The 18,879-nt window shown below is 37.8% G+C and overlaps 1 protein-coding gene across 1 annotated transcript in view; it reads right to left on the reverse strand.

The window, feature by feature from the left end:
* EXOG (exo/endonuclease G) overlaps positions 1-18,879 on the reverse strand; it is a 29,786-nt gene that overhangs the window by 8,082 nt on the left and 2,825 nt on the right. Inside the window, exons 3-5 of the mRNA XM_017508387.2 lie at positions 17,019-17,158; positions 14,893-14,969; positions 11,699-11,813 (exon numbers count right to left, since the gene is read on the reverse strand). Coding sequence (XP_017363876.1) covers positions 11,699-11,813; positions 14,893-14,969; positions 17,019-17,158 — 332 coding nt within the window. The remainder of the gene's footprint in view (positions 1-11,698; positions 11,814-14,892; positions 14,970-17,018; positions 17,159-18,879) is intronic.

Genomic DNA, 18,879 nt, shown 5'->3' on the forward strand with positions numbered 1-18,879 from the left:
GACAGAATCTTGCTCTGTTTTCAGGCTGGAGCGCAGTGGCGTGATCTCGGCTCACTGAAACCTCTGCCTCCTGAGTTCAGGCAATTCTCCTGCCTCAGCCTCCTGAGTAGCTAGGAATACAGGCATGTACCACCATGCCTGGCTAATTTTTGTATTTTTAGTAGAGACAGGGTTTCACCATGTTCGCCAGGATGGTCTTGGTCTCTTGACTTCGTGATCCACCCTCCTCAGCCTCCCAAGTGTGGGATTGCAGGCATGAGCCACCATGCCCGGCCAGTTGCCTACTTTTCAAAGGCCTTGCCTGCTAGAAAATTATCTTGAAATTCTTGCCTGAACTTTTTACCTGGTCCCTTGACGTTTCTGCCACCAGGCCCCAGCCTTTCCTTTCATTTTTGTCTCCTTCCCTATATGAATGCCCTAAGTTGGCTGTTTTCTCAGCAGGTATCCTATCTCTTCTCATCTCTTCACCTTGCCTAGGTAGATCTCACACGTCTGTATTTCTTAACCAAATTCTCTCTAGTTTATAGATACACGTGTGTGTGCACCCATATAAAAATTTGGCCCAACTAAATTCTTAAACTGGCAAGAATTTCAAGATAATTTTTCCAATTTATTTTTCTAACAAACCGTATTTTGCTTTCATCTAATAGATACACCAAAGGTTTTTAGGTTTAAAATTCTATCTGAAATAAAGTTTGATTTGAAATATAATGCCAAATCTAATAAAAACAGTATTATTGCGAAGATATTTGTTAGTAAAAAGCATAAATACATAAAAGTAGAAGTCAGTTTGATATGCTTCTGAGAAAACTGAAAAACCATGCTTCTCCAGAAATAGGGATTCTTGGAGTCAATATTCAACTTTATGTACACATACATAACACACAAACACAGTGACTGCTTTCCTCCAGTGTCTGTCAATCTCTGTTTTAAAATATAAAAACATGGGTTGGGTGCGGTGGCTCACATCTGTAATCCCAGCATTTTGGGAGACTGAGGCAGATGGATCACAAGGTCAGAAGATCGAGATCATCCTGGCCAACATGGTGAAACCCCACCTCTACTAAAATACAAAAACTTAGCCAGGCATGGTGGCATGTGTCAGCAGTCCCAGCTACTTGGGAGGCTGAGGCAGGGGAATTGCTTGAACCCGGGAGGCAGAGGTTGCAGGGAAGTGAGATCACACCACTCAGTCTAGCCTGGCGACAGAGCGAGACTCCATCTCAAAAAAAAAAAAAGAAAGAAAGAAAGAAAGAAAGAAAGAAAGAAAGAAAGAAAGAAATACTAGAACACAGAAAGCAAAGAAGAAAGGCCTTCTCAACAGTGAACCATTAAAGGCAATAGAATTCATGTACTATGAGCTGTGGGGCTCTCACCACCCACTATAAAAGGCTAAAAGTAAATGTGGTTAACACACCTGACAAACCAAACAGCAGAATGAGCACTCAAGAATCAATCTGAACTGCTGTCCAGATCTTGGTTTCTAAACATCAATCCCCACTAAAAGGATCCAGTGCTCCTTGGAGAAATGGCTGATGGCCAAGATGAGCCTGGAACATAGCCTTACACTAGAAAGTAGGAAATGTTAAAAAACGATGAGACTGCATCAAAAGGGCACAGGAGACACCTGAAGGAGCTCCCACTGGCCAAATCTGGGGCAATGTGAGCATCCAAATGAACAATCACAGTAAACATTGAAACTCATTGAATAAGAATAAATCCATGAGTTTACACTGATAACAAGGAAAAGCTCTAACAGTAGAAAGTCAACTAATAAATGAAGGAGTAAGAATTAGAAAGTCATCCTTTAGCAACTATCATAGTAATAACTAATTCAGGCAAGACATATCACTGGATGATAAAACTACTGAGTGAAAGTTTGAAGAGGAAAAAGATGCTTAAGTATTTCCACAGATTACTTACAAATTCCAAAAGGAGAAATGGTAAAGAAACCTGGTAACGCCACCTTAACCAAGTAAAGTTAGAATCATCAATAATCAGACAAACTGACATTATGCACCCCTGGATGTCAGGCACTGAGCAGGACACAAGGTCATGCCACATTCTGCCAAAACATAACTAATCATGAGCAAACAACAGACAAACCCGAAGGAGGGACACACTGTGAAACAACGGGCCCATACTCTTCAAAAATACCCAAGTCATTAAAGACAAAAGGCTGAGTCAGAAGCTACTTCAGATTAAAGGAGACTATCGAGACATAACTAAATGCAATGCTCAATCCTGGTTGGATACCAAATCAGAAAAAAATATAAAGGATATGATTGGGGTAAGTGGTAAAATTTGAATATGGACTAAACATTAGATAATAGTTCTACACATTGTTTCATGAATTTGATAATTATTCTGTGGTTACATGACAGAACACTTAGAAGGAAAGTGACAAGATATCTGCAGCTAACTCAAATGGGTCAGAAAATAAAAACAGGGGTATGCATAATATGGGGGAGTACAATGTGGCAAAATGTTAACAATTAGTAAATCTAGGTGAAAATACAGGGAAGTTCTTTTTATTATTCTTATAACCTTTCTATAAATTTGAAATTATTTCCAAATAAAACATTAAGAAATATTAACCTGCTAAAAGCAAAAGACAAAAAAAAAAAATTAACCTGCTTTGCAAAAACTAATAAATAGAGATTAAAGCAGGGTTTCCAGTTAAAAAAGGCAAACTGAACACATGTTTTTGGTCTGCTCCTCTGCAAATTAAAAAGAAATATATATATATATATATATAATTTCCATATATGGATTTTATCTTATATATAAAAAATATATCTATTTATGGATATATATAAAATAGTTTCACTGATAAACTATTTAATATATCTTTTAATATTTTATTTAAATATCTATATAATATATATTTATGGATATCCATATATATACACATAAATATATATATGTAATGGCAGTAAAAAGGTATAAAACAGAACACATTCAAAGCAGTGCTGAAAAACGACAGACTAGTGCATTAGTGGACTAAGAACTGCCATGAACCTCTGGAAGATGAAAGATGGATGTGATGACATTGTTAAGATAAAACAAAGAGGAAAAAGCCAAAGCTGATATTAATATTTTTGCCACCCCTTCAGAAGTGCTCCAGCAAAGAAAGGGTATCAAAATCAAAGTGCGTGACTGAAAAAAATTCATCTGCAGAATTACCGTGCAACTCACAAAAGTACCAGGCCTTTGTTCTGCCTTCAGATGAGGCTAGAAAAATACTCTCTAAAAGAATGGTTCTCACTTTCTGCGGCCCATGTCCTTCCTAGAGCTAGACACGAACTTACCCAACAACCAAGGGCCTGTGGGGCTGGAGAAATGGCTCTGCGCCACTGCCTCCATCCTAGGCAAACCCAAGGATGTGAGCATGAGCGGTGGAGCACTGGATGAAGGAAGCACGTGAACACAACGGGTGCGGCGGGACTGTCCATGGTGCTGAGCAGGTCCACTGAGCCCTGTGTGCGGCTGTGCATCTCCTCCACAGGCGTAATGGACACCACTGAGGAGAACCACAGCCACAGCACCCACTTCTTCAAGTTACTCACTGAGGAGCTGGCCCTGGGCCAAAACCAAACAATTTTCCACTTTTCTCCCCTGGAGCTCTGGTAGATTGGCAAGAAAGGGATGGTCATGACTTTTTTATGACTGGTACGGAGGGATCCAGGGTATCTGTGAGCTGGCTGCTCCTTCCAGAAAGTCCTCCTGGCAGAGGGCCTGGTGATACCAGCTTTGAGTAATCCCTCTTGAGATATTCCTGTGACCTCATAATCTTCTTCTCCATCTTCATGTCAAATAAAGAGAGCATCCTCATTAAAACAAAAGAATGGTGGTATATATAAAACTACCCTAGAGAGCTTGTCATACATAAAGATTCCTGAGCCCATCTTCAGAGTTTTCAGAGTTTTAGGACATTTTCAGGCAAGCAAGGACTCAGAAAGTTTACTATCCATTGACTCTTCCAGAAAAAATTTGAGGATATACTCCAACAATGCAAAAAAATTTATCTATAAAAAAGGGGAGCCAGCTGCAGTGGCTCATGCCTGTAATCCCAGTACCTGGAGAGGCTGAGGCAGGTGGATCACTTGACGTTAGGAGTTTGAGACCTGCCTGGCCAACATGGTCAAACTCCATCTCTACTGAAAATACAAAAAATTAGCCAGACATGGTGGCATGTGCCTGTAATACCAGCTACTCGGGAGGCTGAGGTAGGAGGATCGCCTGAACCTGGGAGCTGGAGGTTGTAGTGGACCAAGATTACACCACTGCACTCCAGCCTGGGTGACAGAGTGAAACTCCATCTCAAAAAAAAAAAAAAAGATGGGGGAGATGAAAAAGAGGGATTTAAGATCATATTTAAGGAGGAAGAGGAATTTAAGGACCCAAGCTAGGAGTATAATGAAAAGAAACAAAAGGACAGATGTATAGATGACTTAAAATTAAAAAAGCTTACTGGGATTGCAAACGGTCATTTCTCAAATGCTTTCTTCATTTGGCTTCTGGAACATCACTCCCCCCTGGTTTTTCTCCTGCCTTAAAGGCTGCTCCTCTGACTATTTGTTGGATCTTCCTCTTCCTGACCTCTCACTGACAAAGTGCTGCAGGGTTCTGAACTCCAGTGATTGTTCCCTCCTGTCTATACTCACTTATACATGTTCTCTCCTGTCTATACTCAGTCATACAATCTCATTACAGCTTTCGACATCGTCGGCGTGCTGACCACGTTCAGGCACATCCGAAATCAGAACACTTCTCGACATTTCCACCACCCCACCCTATTCACATTATTATTTCTCATGTAGACAATTCCATCTGTCTCTTAACTGGCCTTCCAGTTTCCACACTTTCTTCTCTTCTTCACCAGAAGCTGGTGTGTACTTTAAAAATGCAAACCAGACTATGCTACAAACCTGATCAAAACACTAAAGCGTCCCATCTCACTTAATACAATCCACACTTCCTGCCATTGCCTCCCTCTACAATTTACCTTCTCCTCCTCCTGCTTACACTGTTCTAGTCACACTGAGCAGAACACTGTTCCTTGAACGTGAAAACCCCAGTTTCACCTGTGTCTCTGCACTTGCTCTAGCGGAAGAACTCTTCATGTGGCTTGCTCCCTCACTTCACTTAGGTTTCTGCCCCATCCCCTGTCTTTATTTCCCATCCCAATAGGATCCTTTACCGTGCTTTATTTTTCTACATGGCATTTTATCTACTGTGTATCTCCTCCATCATAACGCATGCTCCATGAGGGTACTCTTTTCTGTCTTGTTTACCGCTATATCAGAAGCACCCAGAACAGCAACCCGTACCTAGTAGAAGCTTAGTTAAGTCTCTACTGAATAAAAGGAAGGAAAGATGAAATGGAATAAAGGAGAAAGGAATGGAGGGAGCACACAAGTAATCCGAATGAGAACAGAAAGCCAGAGGGCTCCAAGAATATATCTTCAAGAAAAAACTAATTTACCTTTTAAAAAAAATCATATGATGATATGGTTAAATGACCTAAACTGTCTGAATTAGAAAGTGAAAACAGATTCCATTTTAAAAAATAGTGATTATAATACACTGCCACCCTTACCACCACTTCTCAGCTTTTCTGTTGTTTGTGGTAACACTTCTCTCTCAAGTGGCATTGATTTAATGATACAGAATTATCTCTACTTCTTTACAGGTGCAAACACACTACTTACACACTCATGATACTACGAATGCTGGTTAAATATTTTCCAGCAGACCTTGGATTACAAGCTCAAATACCGACAAGGGCTAGACAGGAAATGTAAATGAGTACAACGGGCCAGGTAAAGACGATGGTGAACTGAAGATGTGTGTTCAATCAAGGAGAAGGCTGATACTCCTGTAAACTGGTTGCCTATGGAAGAATATGCCAATTGTTATGGAGTCATCTGATTTAAGAAAAGCTAAAATCTGGACTTATATAAAATCTCCCAATAATTACACACTATCAACTAATTAAAAAATAACATACTGTCAGCAGTGGTGGTTCACGCCTTTTAATTCCAGCCCTTTGAGGGGTGGAGGTGGGAGGACTGCTTGAGGCCAGGAGTTCAAGGCCAGCTGGGGCAACATCGTGAGACCCCTCCATCTCTACAAAAAAAACTTAAAAATTAGCTGGGCGTGGTGGTGCATACCTGTAATCGTAGCTGCTTGGTAGGCTGAGATGGGAGGATCTCTTAAGTCCAGGAGATAAAGGTTACAGTGAGCTATGATCGTGTCACCGCACTCCAGCCTAGGAGACAGAACAAGACCCTAGCTCTATGAAAAAATTAAAAAAAAAAAATGTTATATGAGCCCAATAAAATACCTCTATGGGCTGAACTTGCTGTAAGAGGCCTCGGTTTATAATCTCTGCTATAGGCAAAGCTCAGACCACATTATAGCTAGCAAACATAAATGCAAATGCTACAAACCTTGACAAGTATAAATAACAGATCAAGAATAAAGGTTGAAGTATGTTATGTAAAGCATATGCTGCAAAGTTTACCAACAGAAGAACTAAAACTAAGTATATTACTAGCAGAGAACGGTGCAGTACGAGAAGTAAACAATACATTTCATAATTTTATAGATAAATTAACTGTTAATAAGTGACAAGTCGCAATTTAAAAATATATTTTAGCACTCATTCTGAGATAGAGAAATAAGCACCAGAACAAATAAAAACTGGATAGCGGGATAAGGAGTACAAGTAAGACTTTACCTTTGCATCCTACTTTTACTGTTTGAATTTCATTACAATGTCATATACTCCACAATCACATTTTAAGATTCAACATTTTTATCATTATGCACTTATAATTGCATAATTTAAAATTTTTTTAAGTTTAAATTCAAGGCAAAAAGAAAGTTTGGCAATTATGACTTTAATGTCATGTGGGAAAAAAAGTATCAAGACTAAATCATGTTTAATATAAGTATCTAATTTCACAACTCCTAATATAACATGAACTCATGAACTCAAAAGCATTATCTCTGCTTAGAAGACTACAAAAATTGTGCTTTAAAATTAATAAAGAGGCACCTGACCTTTGAGCTTCTGTAGACAAGAAAGGAGAAAAAAAAATCTTAGAAATCATATGAGTACATGCACCAAAGAATACAAAAAACACTGGTCTTCATTCTTAGGTTAGCCTCCAAAGGAATAATAGTAGCTAACATTTACTGAACATTTCCTATGTGCTAACTACCAAGCTAACAACGATCCCAGCAATTCAATGAGGTCAACGCTACTGCTTTCCAAACACCACAGATAAAACTGAACCTTAAAGAAGTTAGGTCATTTTCCCAGGACCACATGCAAGCAAGTGCCAAAGCAAAGGTACAAGGTTGGATCTGACATGAAATACGTTATTTTAACAACTATAACCACGCTGCCTTTCCTACTGTTGCAAGGTAATGGGATAAACTCCAAGTTAAACACCAGAAATTTCTCCTGTGGTCAGCTACTGGTAGGTCTGAACTCCCTTACCCTGTCGCATGCTTTGATAAGAGAAGACAGGTCAAATTAACATCCTTTATAATTTGGTCCAAATTTCACTTTATCTTGCACATATTGTTTGAAAAATTCCTTGACACAGAACTGTGAACATTCCCTAATCTCAGTAAAAATAAAGTTTCCTTTTCTGTCCTTTTAATGCTATTCCTTTTTTATTAGTTCTAAGAATCAGGAAAGTAACAACATATTCTTTCTCTGTCATGATTTCTGGACTCCAGACAGACTGGTAGCCAACACAATTGGAGGCAGAGAAACTCATTAGAGGCCTCTGCAATACTGCAGGTGTTCAGGGCTTCAGCATGTCTAAGTAAAAGTTATTTTTTTAAAAAAAAAAAAGAAGAAAAGTTGTTGGTTCACAATAAGTAAGAGTGAGAGATGACTACCAGGATGTGAAGTACGGAAGAGGAAGGAAGTAGTCAAGAACGTAGTTGGGGCATGCCATTTATAATTCTGCATACCTTCCTCCCAACATGATAGGTATTTGAAGATTTGCTGAATTGATGATCTACTGAATTAAAGATTTGCTAGTGTGAGCATGGATAGGTTCTATAAATTAAGAGACATGGAAAACGAATGATATGAGCTTAAAAGCCCAGAATCTGAAAGAAAATACCTAAGACCACCAAGTCTTTAAAATAAAAACAGAAAACAAGGCTATTACTCAAAGTGTACTCTTCAGGAAGCTGATCTTGACTGACCTCACATGATCGATCATATGACACTAAATAAGGTGAGGAGAGCTGACAGGTCTCTTTTGAAATTCTTCATGGCTAGCTTCAACATGCTTGAGTATCATTTCACTAAAAACTTTTTAAATATATCTTTTAATATTTTATTTAAACACCTATATAGTATTTAGTATGTAATTTTTAAATTCTGAATTAAAAGCTTAGGATTTGTAAGAACAGCACAAAGAACTCCTTCCTTTACATCCTTCATCCAGATTTACCAAGTGTTAACATTTTGCTCCATTTCCTTTATCACTCTTTCTATTTTCCCTAAACTTTTTAAAAGTCACAGACACACCCTTTCACTCCTAAACACTTCAAGATATACTTCCTAAGAGCAAAGATATTTACTTACACAATCACAGAGCAAATTATAAAAATTAGGAAACTTAATACTGAAAAAAATACAATTACCTAATTTACAGACCTTGATTGTTGCCAATTCTCCCAATAACATCCTTTTTAGCAACTTTTTTCTGGTCCAGGATCTAATCTAATATCATATTATGCATTTTGTTTTCATGACTCTCTAATATATTAATCTAGAAGAGATAGTTTCTCAGCCTTTGTCTTTTATGACACGAACACATTTGTAAATTACAAGTCAGCTGTTTCACAGCACGATCCTCCATTGGGGTATGCCTGCTATTTATCCTCCTCAGTGCATCACCCTGGGAAGTACGGCATATCAGCAAGTCCCATTACTAGCAATACTAAACTTGATCACTTGGGTATGGGGTTGTTTCTTCACTGTGATTAATAAATAATTTATGAGGAAATACTTTTAGACTATGTAAATATCCTATTCCTCATACAACATTCACTCCCTAGTTTTAGCTAGTGATGATTCTTGCCTGAATCAGTTATGGTGATATGTGCAAAATGATTTTTATAACTCTTTCATCCTTGCAAATTTACTAATTGACATTCTATGGTAAGCAGACGTTTTTCTTTACACCCTATGTATTTACCTACTGAGTATGGATTCTTATTTAATTCGATAGGTTTATAATCCATGTTATTTTGATATATAGTAGCACCAGATACGTTAAGTGGGAGCTCCTTCAAGCTGACTCACATGTCCTTCTGACATATCCCCACCATTTGTCTGAGCACTTCTTGGCTTTCTGGCATAAGATGTTCCATTTTGTAATTTTCTCCGTACCACCCCCAGAATCAGTCATTTTTCTAAGTGCTGAGCCTTTTCAGAAGGAGATGGTTTTTAGAAACCAATATCTGGGTCTCAAGATATGCTCATTGCTAATGGCATACAACTGCTTCTAGGCCTTTTCAGCAAAAAGAGCTAGAAGATATATTTTTATCAGTTCTATTTTTAAAAATTAGATCCAACTTAAGAAAAACAATACATTTTCCACTACAGCATTTGGGCAGCACATATCTTACAGAAACATCCAAACAAAAAACTGTATGGTGAAATGCTTGTAATTATTGGCTAACTTTTTCTTTTAAAATTGGTACAAATTTTTGTTCTGTTACACAGGTTAATCATATAACTTTTTCAATTTTATGAAAACAAAGCACAAATAAAACTGTAATTTAACCACTTCTGATATATAAGTCAAAGCTAGAAGAAACTCTTTTCTGGTATAAAGAGGATTTAACAAAGACCAAGAATAATTAATATTTGAAAAATAATACAGAGGGCTTTAAGCCATTTTTTTCCTAAGATTATAAAATATACTAAAATTACCAAGTTGATCAGAGGAAAGAAATTAAATGAATTAATTTTAAAATACTAATTCCTTTGACTTCCTTCACCCCCAAATGTACTGGAATTTTCTAAGGATGTGAGAATTCTTGAAAAAAAACTACTCTACCATTTCCACTTAACACAAGTAGTTGGATCAATAATTTTGTGTGGAAAAGGAGAAAGTGGGCTATTGATATGGACCTATACAAATGCTTGTATGCTTGCACATGACTGCACATCTAATCTAGACAGGTTGATAATAAGCAAGTCAGTGGACAGAACACACGCTCAAAGTGTTGTTGTTGTTGTTTGGTTTCCCAGATCTGTTCCTCAGGTTATTAAATTTTATCACAGACTTGCTTAAGTCATCATTTACCTAACTAGCATTTATTAACTATCTACTTTATTTCCAGAGCTGAGCTAGGTGTTCCCTACAAATATATCTCCTCTTTGGCCTTACCCACAAGTCCTTCAATGTTTCTTTTTACTCACTCTGCCACCTCTTCTGCTTCACTCCACCTGTTCCCTACCCTCTGCAGACCTCACAGTACAGTACAACATTTCAGCCACCCTCGTGGCAGAATCCTCAGGGTATTTCTGCATGATGAGACTCAATGTTATGCTTTTTTATAAGAACACTTGTTCTTCAGGTACACCACTTTGTAAACTGCCAATATGGAAGGTTAGCTAAGAATTTCCCAGCAACATTAGATGTCTGAAGCTCTCACACCACTAATTATACTCTCCTATCTTTAATATCTCTTTCAGTCTATGGAAGTGCTCACGTATCTTGCATATAAAAAAAAAAGAAGCTTCTAGAAGAAAAGCTTTTCTTCCCACTGCAATCTGGATGTTATCCTGGAACTTCTCCCTCTTCCTTGCGCAAACAAGTTATTAATTGATGGTTACTCTTCCCTGTGTTGTTGAATTATCCCTCATTCCAATTGCTTGTATGTCCTAACTCATTTCCTTGCCTCTAATCTCCCCTTCAAATCCTACCTTTTCCCACCTATCTCTCTACATACTGCTACCAGAATACTCTTTATAAAACCCAAAAGATATCACATTTCTCCCATGCTTAAATGACTTCTCAGTGTGTAAAAATTAAAACCCAAGTCTTCATCATAAAATAGCCATGTATTATCTATCTCACCCCGTCCACCTGCTATTACAGAAATCGTCATCCCCCTTGAGCCACCCACACTGTTTTGTAACATAAGCTCCAATCTTTATGAATGATTCATAAATCCCAGAACCCTCCAATCTTTATGAATGATACATAAATCCCAGATGTTGACTGTAACTGTCCTGTGCTTATACTGCTCCAGCCTCTGGAGTCCTGAGTCTCCACTTGAGTCTTATCTGGCAAGGTATAGCGAAACATCTCTTTCTCTTTTAAATGTTCTTCACCCATATGAGTAGAGCCCATCAGTCCTTCTACAAGAGCACACCATGTGTGTCTATCTCTATTATAGCATGTCACACTTTAATGTAATTAACTGTTAACATCTGTCTTCCACTCTAAACCGTGAGTTCCTTGAAGTCAATAGTTGCTTTAATCCATCACTATATTCTCTATGCCTATCACTCCTAATAGATGTTCAGTGAATACTGTTAAGTTAAATTAAAAAGTAGAATGCAAAAAAAATCTTTAATAAAAATAAAAAGCAAAATGCAAAGTGAGATGATAACATAAACCTGACTACTAAACATCCTTACCTGGTAACTAACTATTTTCTTTCCGTCGCTTCTAGTCTGAGGTAAGGTCAAAGGCCCAGATACCACCCAAACATCTTCAAACCTTTCCGTCAGCTCTCGACAGTACATTTCTATTCTGAAAAACAAATTTTAAAAAGTATGATATTCTCACATATGTACACAAGACAGCAGCAAATCATATCAATCCCTATGCAAGATGCCAAGAAAAACTGCACTTGAGAAATCAACTTAAACAAGAATATGGCACAAAACATTATAAGCATATACACAATGATGTTCCCAGTTTGCTTACTGCACAGAAAAAACTTTAAAATCACACACACTAACAAAACTACAAGATATTTTTCTTTACATGCAGAGTACATTCTGGAATTCGAATTTCATGAACTTTAAACTTTTTTTTATGCCATAGTTCGCAACCAGCTTTCAAGAAGTATTTATCAATCCAACAAGATGATACGCTTTATTCAACCACTCCTCTCACAGAACAACTGGGCTTATGTTAACATTTCTTACATAATGCAACACTCTATTAATTCCTTAGGATAAATTTCAAGGACCAGAATTACTGAATGAATTTATTTTAAAGACTTGTCACTGTATGTAAAACTAACATTTTTAATAGGGTTATATCAATTTACTCAAAAATCCAAATTACACCACAACAGTTTCACAACAATCTTTATAACGCTGGGATTTATCATTTTAAAGCTGTTTTTGTCAATGCACCAGATAAAAATGGCAAGTAATGTTTTGGTTTTTTTCCCTTTTTTTCTTTTTTTGAGACAGAGTCTCGCTCTGTTCCCAGGTTGGAGTGCAGTGGTGCAATCTCGGCTCACTGCAACCTCTGCCTCCCAGGTTCAAGTGATTCTCCTGCCCCAGCCTCCTGAGTAGCTGGGATTACAGGCACCTGAATGGCAAGTAATTTTAATATGTACTTTCTTACACTGCAGTTGGGAGAGATTTTTTTTTTTTTTTTGAGATGGAGTCTCACTCTGTCACCCAGGCTTGGCTCACTGCAACCTTCGTCTCCTGGGTTCAAGTAATTCTCCTGCCTCAGCCTCCCAAGTAGCTGGGATTACAGGCACACATTACCACACCCAGCTAATGTTTTTGGAATTTTTAGTAGAGACACGGTTTCGCCATGTTGCCCAGACTGGTCTCTAACTCCTGATCTCAAGCAATCTGCCCACCTCGGCCTCCCAAAGTGCTGGGATTACAGGCATGAGCCATTGCACCTAGCCCAGTCGGAAGAGATTTCTAAATGATAGCAATGCATGTCCTCATTCCTCAGTTTCTTATCTAAAAAGTAAAATCTAATTATTTTTATAGGCTGGTGTAAGTGCAATGGTGTTTACAACTAATTCTTCACAACCAGTTACATACTTCTTTGTTCCTTCACTACTCCCACTGCTTAACTTGACTGGCCTTAAAAATATACTTTTTAAACTATTTTTATAGCATATGTATCTATATGCCCAATTACAAGGTAAAGTTTTCCTCCCAGAAATTTATCTCTTGGGAAAAGAAAATGTTAAATGCCTCCACAGGTATGTGATCAGCAAATCCAGAATATGGAAAGGAAACTCTAGGATGAATATCCTAGATCCTCAACAAATAATTTGAATGGAAAAAAAAAAAAAAAAAAAAAAAGGAAAAAAAATAAAAAAAAAAAAAAAAAAAAACAAGTCATATAAATGGAAAAAAAAAAAAAAGAAAGAAAGGAAAACCTACAGATAACACCAATTGAAGAGAGGTATCAATCAAATTTATATGTCTATCTTGTTTGAATCCTGCTTCAAACCAACCAGCAACAACAAAAAATTAAAGACAACCACGGAAATGTGAGCACTGACTATGAAATTGGTAATAAAGAATTACTGTTAAATTCTTTAGGGGCATTAATAGTACCGTGGTTACATTTTAGTAGGTGAAACAAATGTGGCCGTGACTGACAACTGCTGAAGTCTCTCTCTGGTGCAGGGTGCTCTCTTAATCATTTTAAATCACAAAGTACTATATGGGGAAAAACAATCGCCTGAAAGAACCTCAAACTGTTAGTTTTAGATGCATAAAGAGACCACCTAACAGTGCCAGAAAAATGTAGAAGGCCCAGGTTTATAGTTAGGTTCTATCAAAAACTGGTTAATAGTTATATTAAACTGTAACCCAACTTTTTTTAAGTTCAGGAACTTTTTTTTTTTTTTCAGACAGGGTCTTGCTCTGTTGTCTAGGCTGGAGGGCAGTGGCACAATCACCACTCATTATTGCCTCAAGCTCCTGGGCTCAAGTGATCCTCCCCACCTCAGCCTCCTGAGTAGCTGAGATTAGAGGCATGGACCACCACACTTGGTTAGTTTTTTAAATTTTTAGTAGACAAGGTCTCACTATGTTCCAGGCTAGTCTCAAACTCCTGGCCTCAAGCAATCCTCCTGCCTTGGACTCTCAGTGTTGAGATTATAGACATGAACCACTGATCCTGTCCTAAAGTTCAGGAGCTCCTGAAATACAAAATTTTGTTGTTGTTGTTGCTGTTGTTGTTGTTTTGTTTTGAGACAGTCTTGCCCTGTCGCCCAGGCTAGAGTGCAGTGGTACAATCTTGGCTCATTGCAACCTCCGCCTCACATGTTCAAGTGATTCTCCTGCCTCAGCCTCCTGAGTAGCTGAGATTGCAGACATACAACACCAAACTCAGCTAATTTTTATATTTTTAGTAGAGATGGGTTTCACCATGTTGGCCAGGATGGTCTTGAACTCTTGATCTCAGGTGATCCACCCGCTTCAGCCTCCCAAAGTGCTGGGATTACACTGCGCCTAGCTAGCCAAAACTGTTTTTTTAAAAAAGCTAAAAAATATTGGAATACAAGAAAAAATAATAGTGTTCACTGAACACACTCAAAAAAGATGATGCCTCAATTATTAAGATTATTATTTTGAGTAATTTATTTCAAAACTTGGACTTTTGAACAGGGGCAACTATGATAAAAAAAAGGTAGGCTATGTTTTGAAGTCTAATCTTCCACAGAAGATTGTACTCCCAAAACGTAACAAAGAAAACTGGCCCAAAGTACTTGCCTTCAGAGGCTTAGCTTTTGAAAAACAAACACAGAAATAGCTATTAGGCAATCAGTACACTCTCCTGTCACTTCATTTATCTTCCATAGAATCATGTTTTTTAAACTCTCATCCCTCACCTGTTCCAATATCCAGAATTATTATCAAAATCCTGAGGCACAATGTTAGAAAGGTAAAAGGTTTCAGCCATGGCTTTCTGTAAAGAAAGAAACATAGTAACTTGCACTGAAATGCTTTCTCCTTTACAAGATATTTTATTAAAAAGACATAGAAATATAGTTTCTTATTTATACATTAGTGCTAGGCAATTATTGACTACTTGTTTCAATAAATGAAAGCCGTAATTATTCTAGGACAGAAAGCTTTTATAATAATTATTCAAAATGAGGGCTATAAAGTAAGTAGTTAGGTAGGCTTAACTTTATCAATTATAAAATCCAAACCTATAATGTGAATTCTAAGAATTAAGTATTTCCAACACAAAACTTACAAGTAAATTCTGGTTTTAAGCCTCTGGCAAAGAGTTTCTCAATAAAGATCAATTTTCACAAATGTTATTTTAGTACGATATAAATACACTAGTTCAAAAGTGGCAAAGAAAATGTTCTTCTGAATATCGGACCACTATGTATTCATTCACTTCACATATGTGACTCAAATATACAAGGCTCTCCCTCATTGCATTTTCTTTATTGATCTATACTAACTGCCAATGCTACAAGTACCTTCTCTTCAAGCAGTCGCTCTCAATCTTGGGTGTACACTAGAATATTGAAAATATTGATATTGATGCCTGGGTCTCATCCCTGAGACTTTCCGATTTTATAAGTATGAGGTTCAGGTCTGGGCATCAGATTTGTGAAAACTTCTGCAGGTGATTATAATGAGTGTCCAAGGTTGGAATTACTATCTTAATGACATAATCACCAAGAGCGCACATAACAAATGTCAATGTCATAAAAGATACTCCTTCTCCTTTTTGGCAAGGAAATAATTTTAGGTTAAAGAAGACTAAAGAAATATGTCAACTAAATGTAATGTGTGATTCACGATTGGATCAAAAAAGCTATAAAGGACATAATTAGGATAACGTGGGAAAGCTGACTAAATTGTATTTTAGATAATATTACTGCACAAATATATAAAAATGTATTAGTGTACACTTCTGGGTATGACACATATATTATATTCATATATACAAATATACCTATTCTTAGATGATGCATACTCCTGAGCAAACTATTTAGAAATATAACACAGGCCAGGCACACTGGCTCACGCCTGTAATCCAAGCACTTTGGAGGCCAAGGTAGGCGGATCACCTGAGGTCGGGAGTTCAAGACCAGCCTGACGACATGGTGAAACCCCGTCTTTAATAAATAAATAAATAAATAAAACATTATGTCAGCAACTGTCAATGGTTGCAGAATTTACATATGTATCTGTAAAGTAAATGCATCAGTGTATTTGTTGTACTATATTTTTACCTTTTCTATAAATTTCTACAAATTTAAAATTTTTTGAAAATAAATTAGCCAGGCATGGTGGCATATGCCTGTGGTCCTAGTTACTCAGGAAGCTGAGGCAAGAGGATCATATAAGCCTGAGTTAAAACATACAGCAAGCTATAATTTCACCACTGTACTCCAGCCTAGGCATCAAAGCGAGACCATCTCTAATTACTAATTAAAAATAAGTAAGTGGCTGGACACAGTGGCTCACGCCTGTAATCCCAGCACTTTGGGAAGCCAAGGTGGGCGGATCACTTGAGGTCAGGGAGTTTGAGAGCAGCCTGGCCAAGACGGTGAAACCCTGTCTTCACTAAAAATACAAAAATTAGCTGAGCATGGTATTACAGGCACACCTGTAATCCCAGCTTCTCAGGAGGCTGAGGCACGAGAATCGCTTGAACCTGGGAGGTGGAGGTTGCAGTGAGCCAAGATTGTGCCACTGCATTCCAGCCTGGGTGACAGAGTGAGACTCCGTCTCAAAAAAAAAAAAGGAAGTAGCTTCAGCTCCCAGTGGCTTTCCAGTTCCCTTCATATAGCACTTAGTTTTCCTCATTCAACCTGTTTAAAAATGTCTCCGCATGTGACTGAAAGAAGAGAAATAAAGTCAGGAAGAAAAATAAGAGTATGGAAATTCTCCAGCTTTAAGGTTTGGCTCCTAGGTTTTTCATCTCTAATTCCTGTTGTAGGCACATGATCAGCCCCATATTCCCATCCTTCCCCCAAAGTATGCCTACACTTGAAAATTTGTTATTTCCTGCTGGAGCCATGTGTCCTCGTGACCACCCACTTCCAACATAATCCTCGTTGAAGGCACTGAAGGTTGGAGGGATACTGGGATCTGGCTTAAATTTACAGTGCTTTCTGTCTGCATCACCTGAAGAAAAACACACAAAATGGGTACATTATCAGTAAACGAATATCCCTCAAGATTCTCTAAGCAAGGCAAGCTGGTTGCTACTGGCTGGCATCTCTCCAAGCGGCTAGTATTAGGGACTGCATGCATGTCTCAAGTTCCTGGGATAGTTCAGATACTTCATCTGAATTTAGAAAGTACTAGTCTAGGAAAGAATGCTTTTCATATAGTGTAGCTATCTCATATAATTTTGACTCTGGCCTTTCCAGTTAAAGAAGAACTCCTCTGAATTGCATTTAAGTAAAAAAAATCACCAAAATGCTAAACTATGTAAAAAGCTTGGCTACTAAATAAACTCTTATTTTTTTTAACAAGACACCCATGTATTGTATTTTGTAGAACTGCATTTGATAAGTTTGTGTGTTCTGAAATAATGGATATATATAGACACAAAACAATTTATTCCAGGCAGACGCAGCCTTGGGAAGAGGCGTGTCTCTGATATCTTGCTTACTGCCTCTTAAGCCATGACAAAATAAACATTTAAGTTATGAGCTCCACCCAGAAATTGCTAAAACAGAATATTTGAGTACCACTTAGGAGAAAAGAAATCTCAGATTTTGTTTACTTTCTGACACCTCCAGAATGGCTTGCCGCAGAAAACGTTAGCCAATCCTAACACTAACTATTGCACTACCATGAGGTAAGATCTTCTTAAACTACAAAAATTATGAGAACAAATGAAGCATACTCAGACTGCTACTCGAAGAAGTGTAAAGTAGAGAGAAGTGAAGTCACTGATTCCAAGGTGATTTCATTCAGCCTAGAAAAATTTACTGTCAGATCCCAAAGTTCACAGTAAAGCATCAAAAATGTAGCTTTTTACAATCACTTTATACAGAATAATATAGAAAAATTATCATTAGTAAATTTCTTAGTGTCATTACCATTGGAATCATTTCCTTCTACACCTAGTTATCTTTGCCTGGTGCTCAATACCCTTGAAAAACTCTTTCTAAGAATTTCCAAAGGCCTAAGAAGATACCTTCCTTGAGAAAAGATGTAAATTTACGGCTGTAAGGTGTCTAGCAACATTACCAGTGGAGAACATATTAAACCAAGCTCAGGGATTAAGGTTCCCTGATCTCTACTCGATGCACAGGTTTGGGCTGTAAGTCTGCATGACAGCCAGTTTTTGACCTAACCTTCTCTGGAACACTTTTTATCTTCCTTTTGGCCTTTCTCTGCTCAGTGCCAAGACAACCTTCCCGTAGTACATGGGCAGGGAAGTTAGTTCTAGTTTCCTCTTCCCTGAGGGTGTCGTCCTTTAGAGTTCCAGGGTAACATGGCAGGGGCTCCTACACTGCAGGACCTACAGAACAGCCTTCCTTGGATGAGCCTTAGGTCTTTTCTTCAATCCTCCTCACCCCATAATGTTGTGAATTCAAAAGCAAATGTGGTTTTGGTTTGCCAGGACTGCGCTTACACCTTTTTGGAGTCTGGCTTTCTCCCACAAACGCTGGCCTGACAATTCACCACTATGCTGCTGGCTCTTCATTTTTCTTAAGTGATTTTTTTTTTTAAAGATACACTTTTAGTTGGGCACAGTGGCACATGCCTGTAATCCCCGCTACTCAGGAGGCTAAATTCAGGAGGGAGACTTGAACCCAGATATTTAAGAGTAGCCTGGGCAACATATGCAAAACCCCATCACTAAAAAAAAAGTTAAAATATATATATAT

Source organism: Cebus imitator, unplaced genomic scaffold (genome assembly GCF_001604975.1).
Source record: "Cebus imitator isolate Cc_AM_T3 unplaced genomic scaffold, Cebus_imitator-1.0 Scaffold391, whole genome shotgun sequence".
NCBI lineage: Eukaryota > Metazoa > Chordata > Mammalia > Primates > Cebidae > Cebus > Cebus imitator.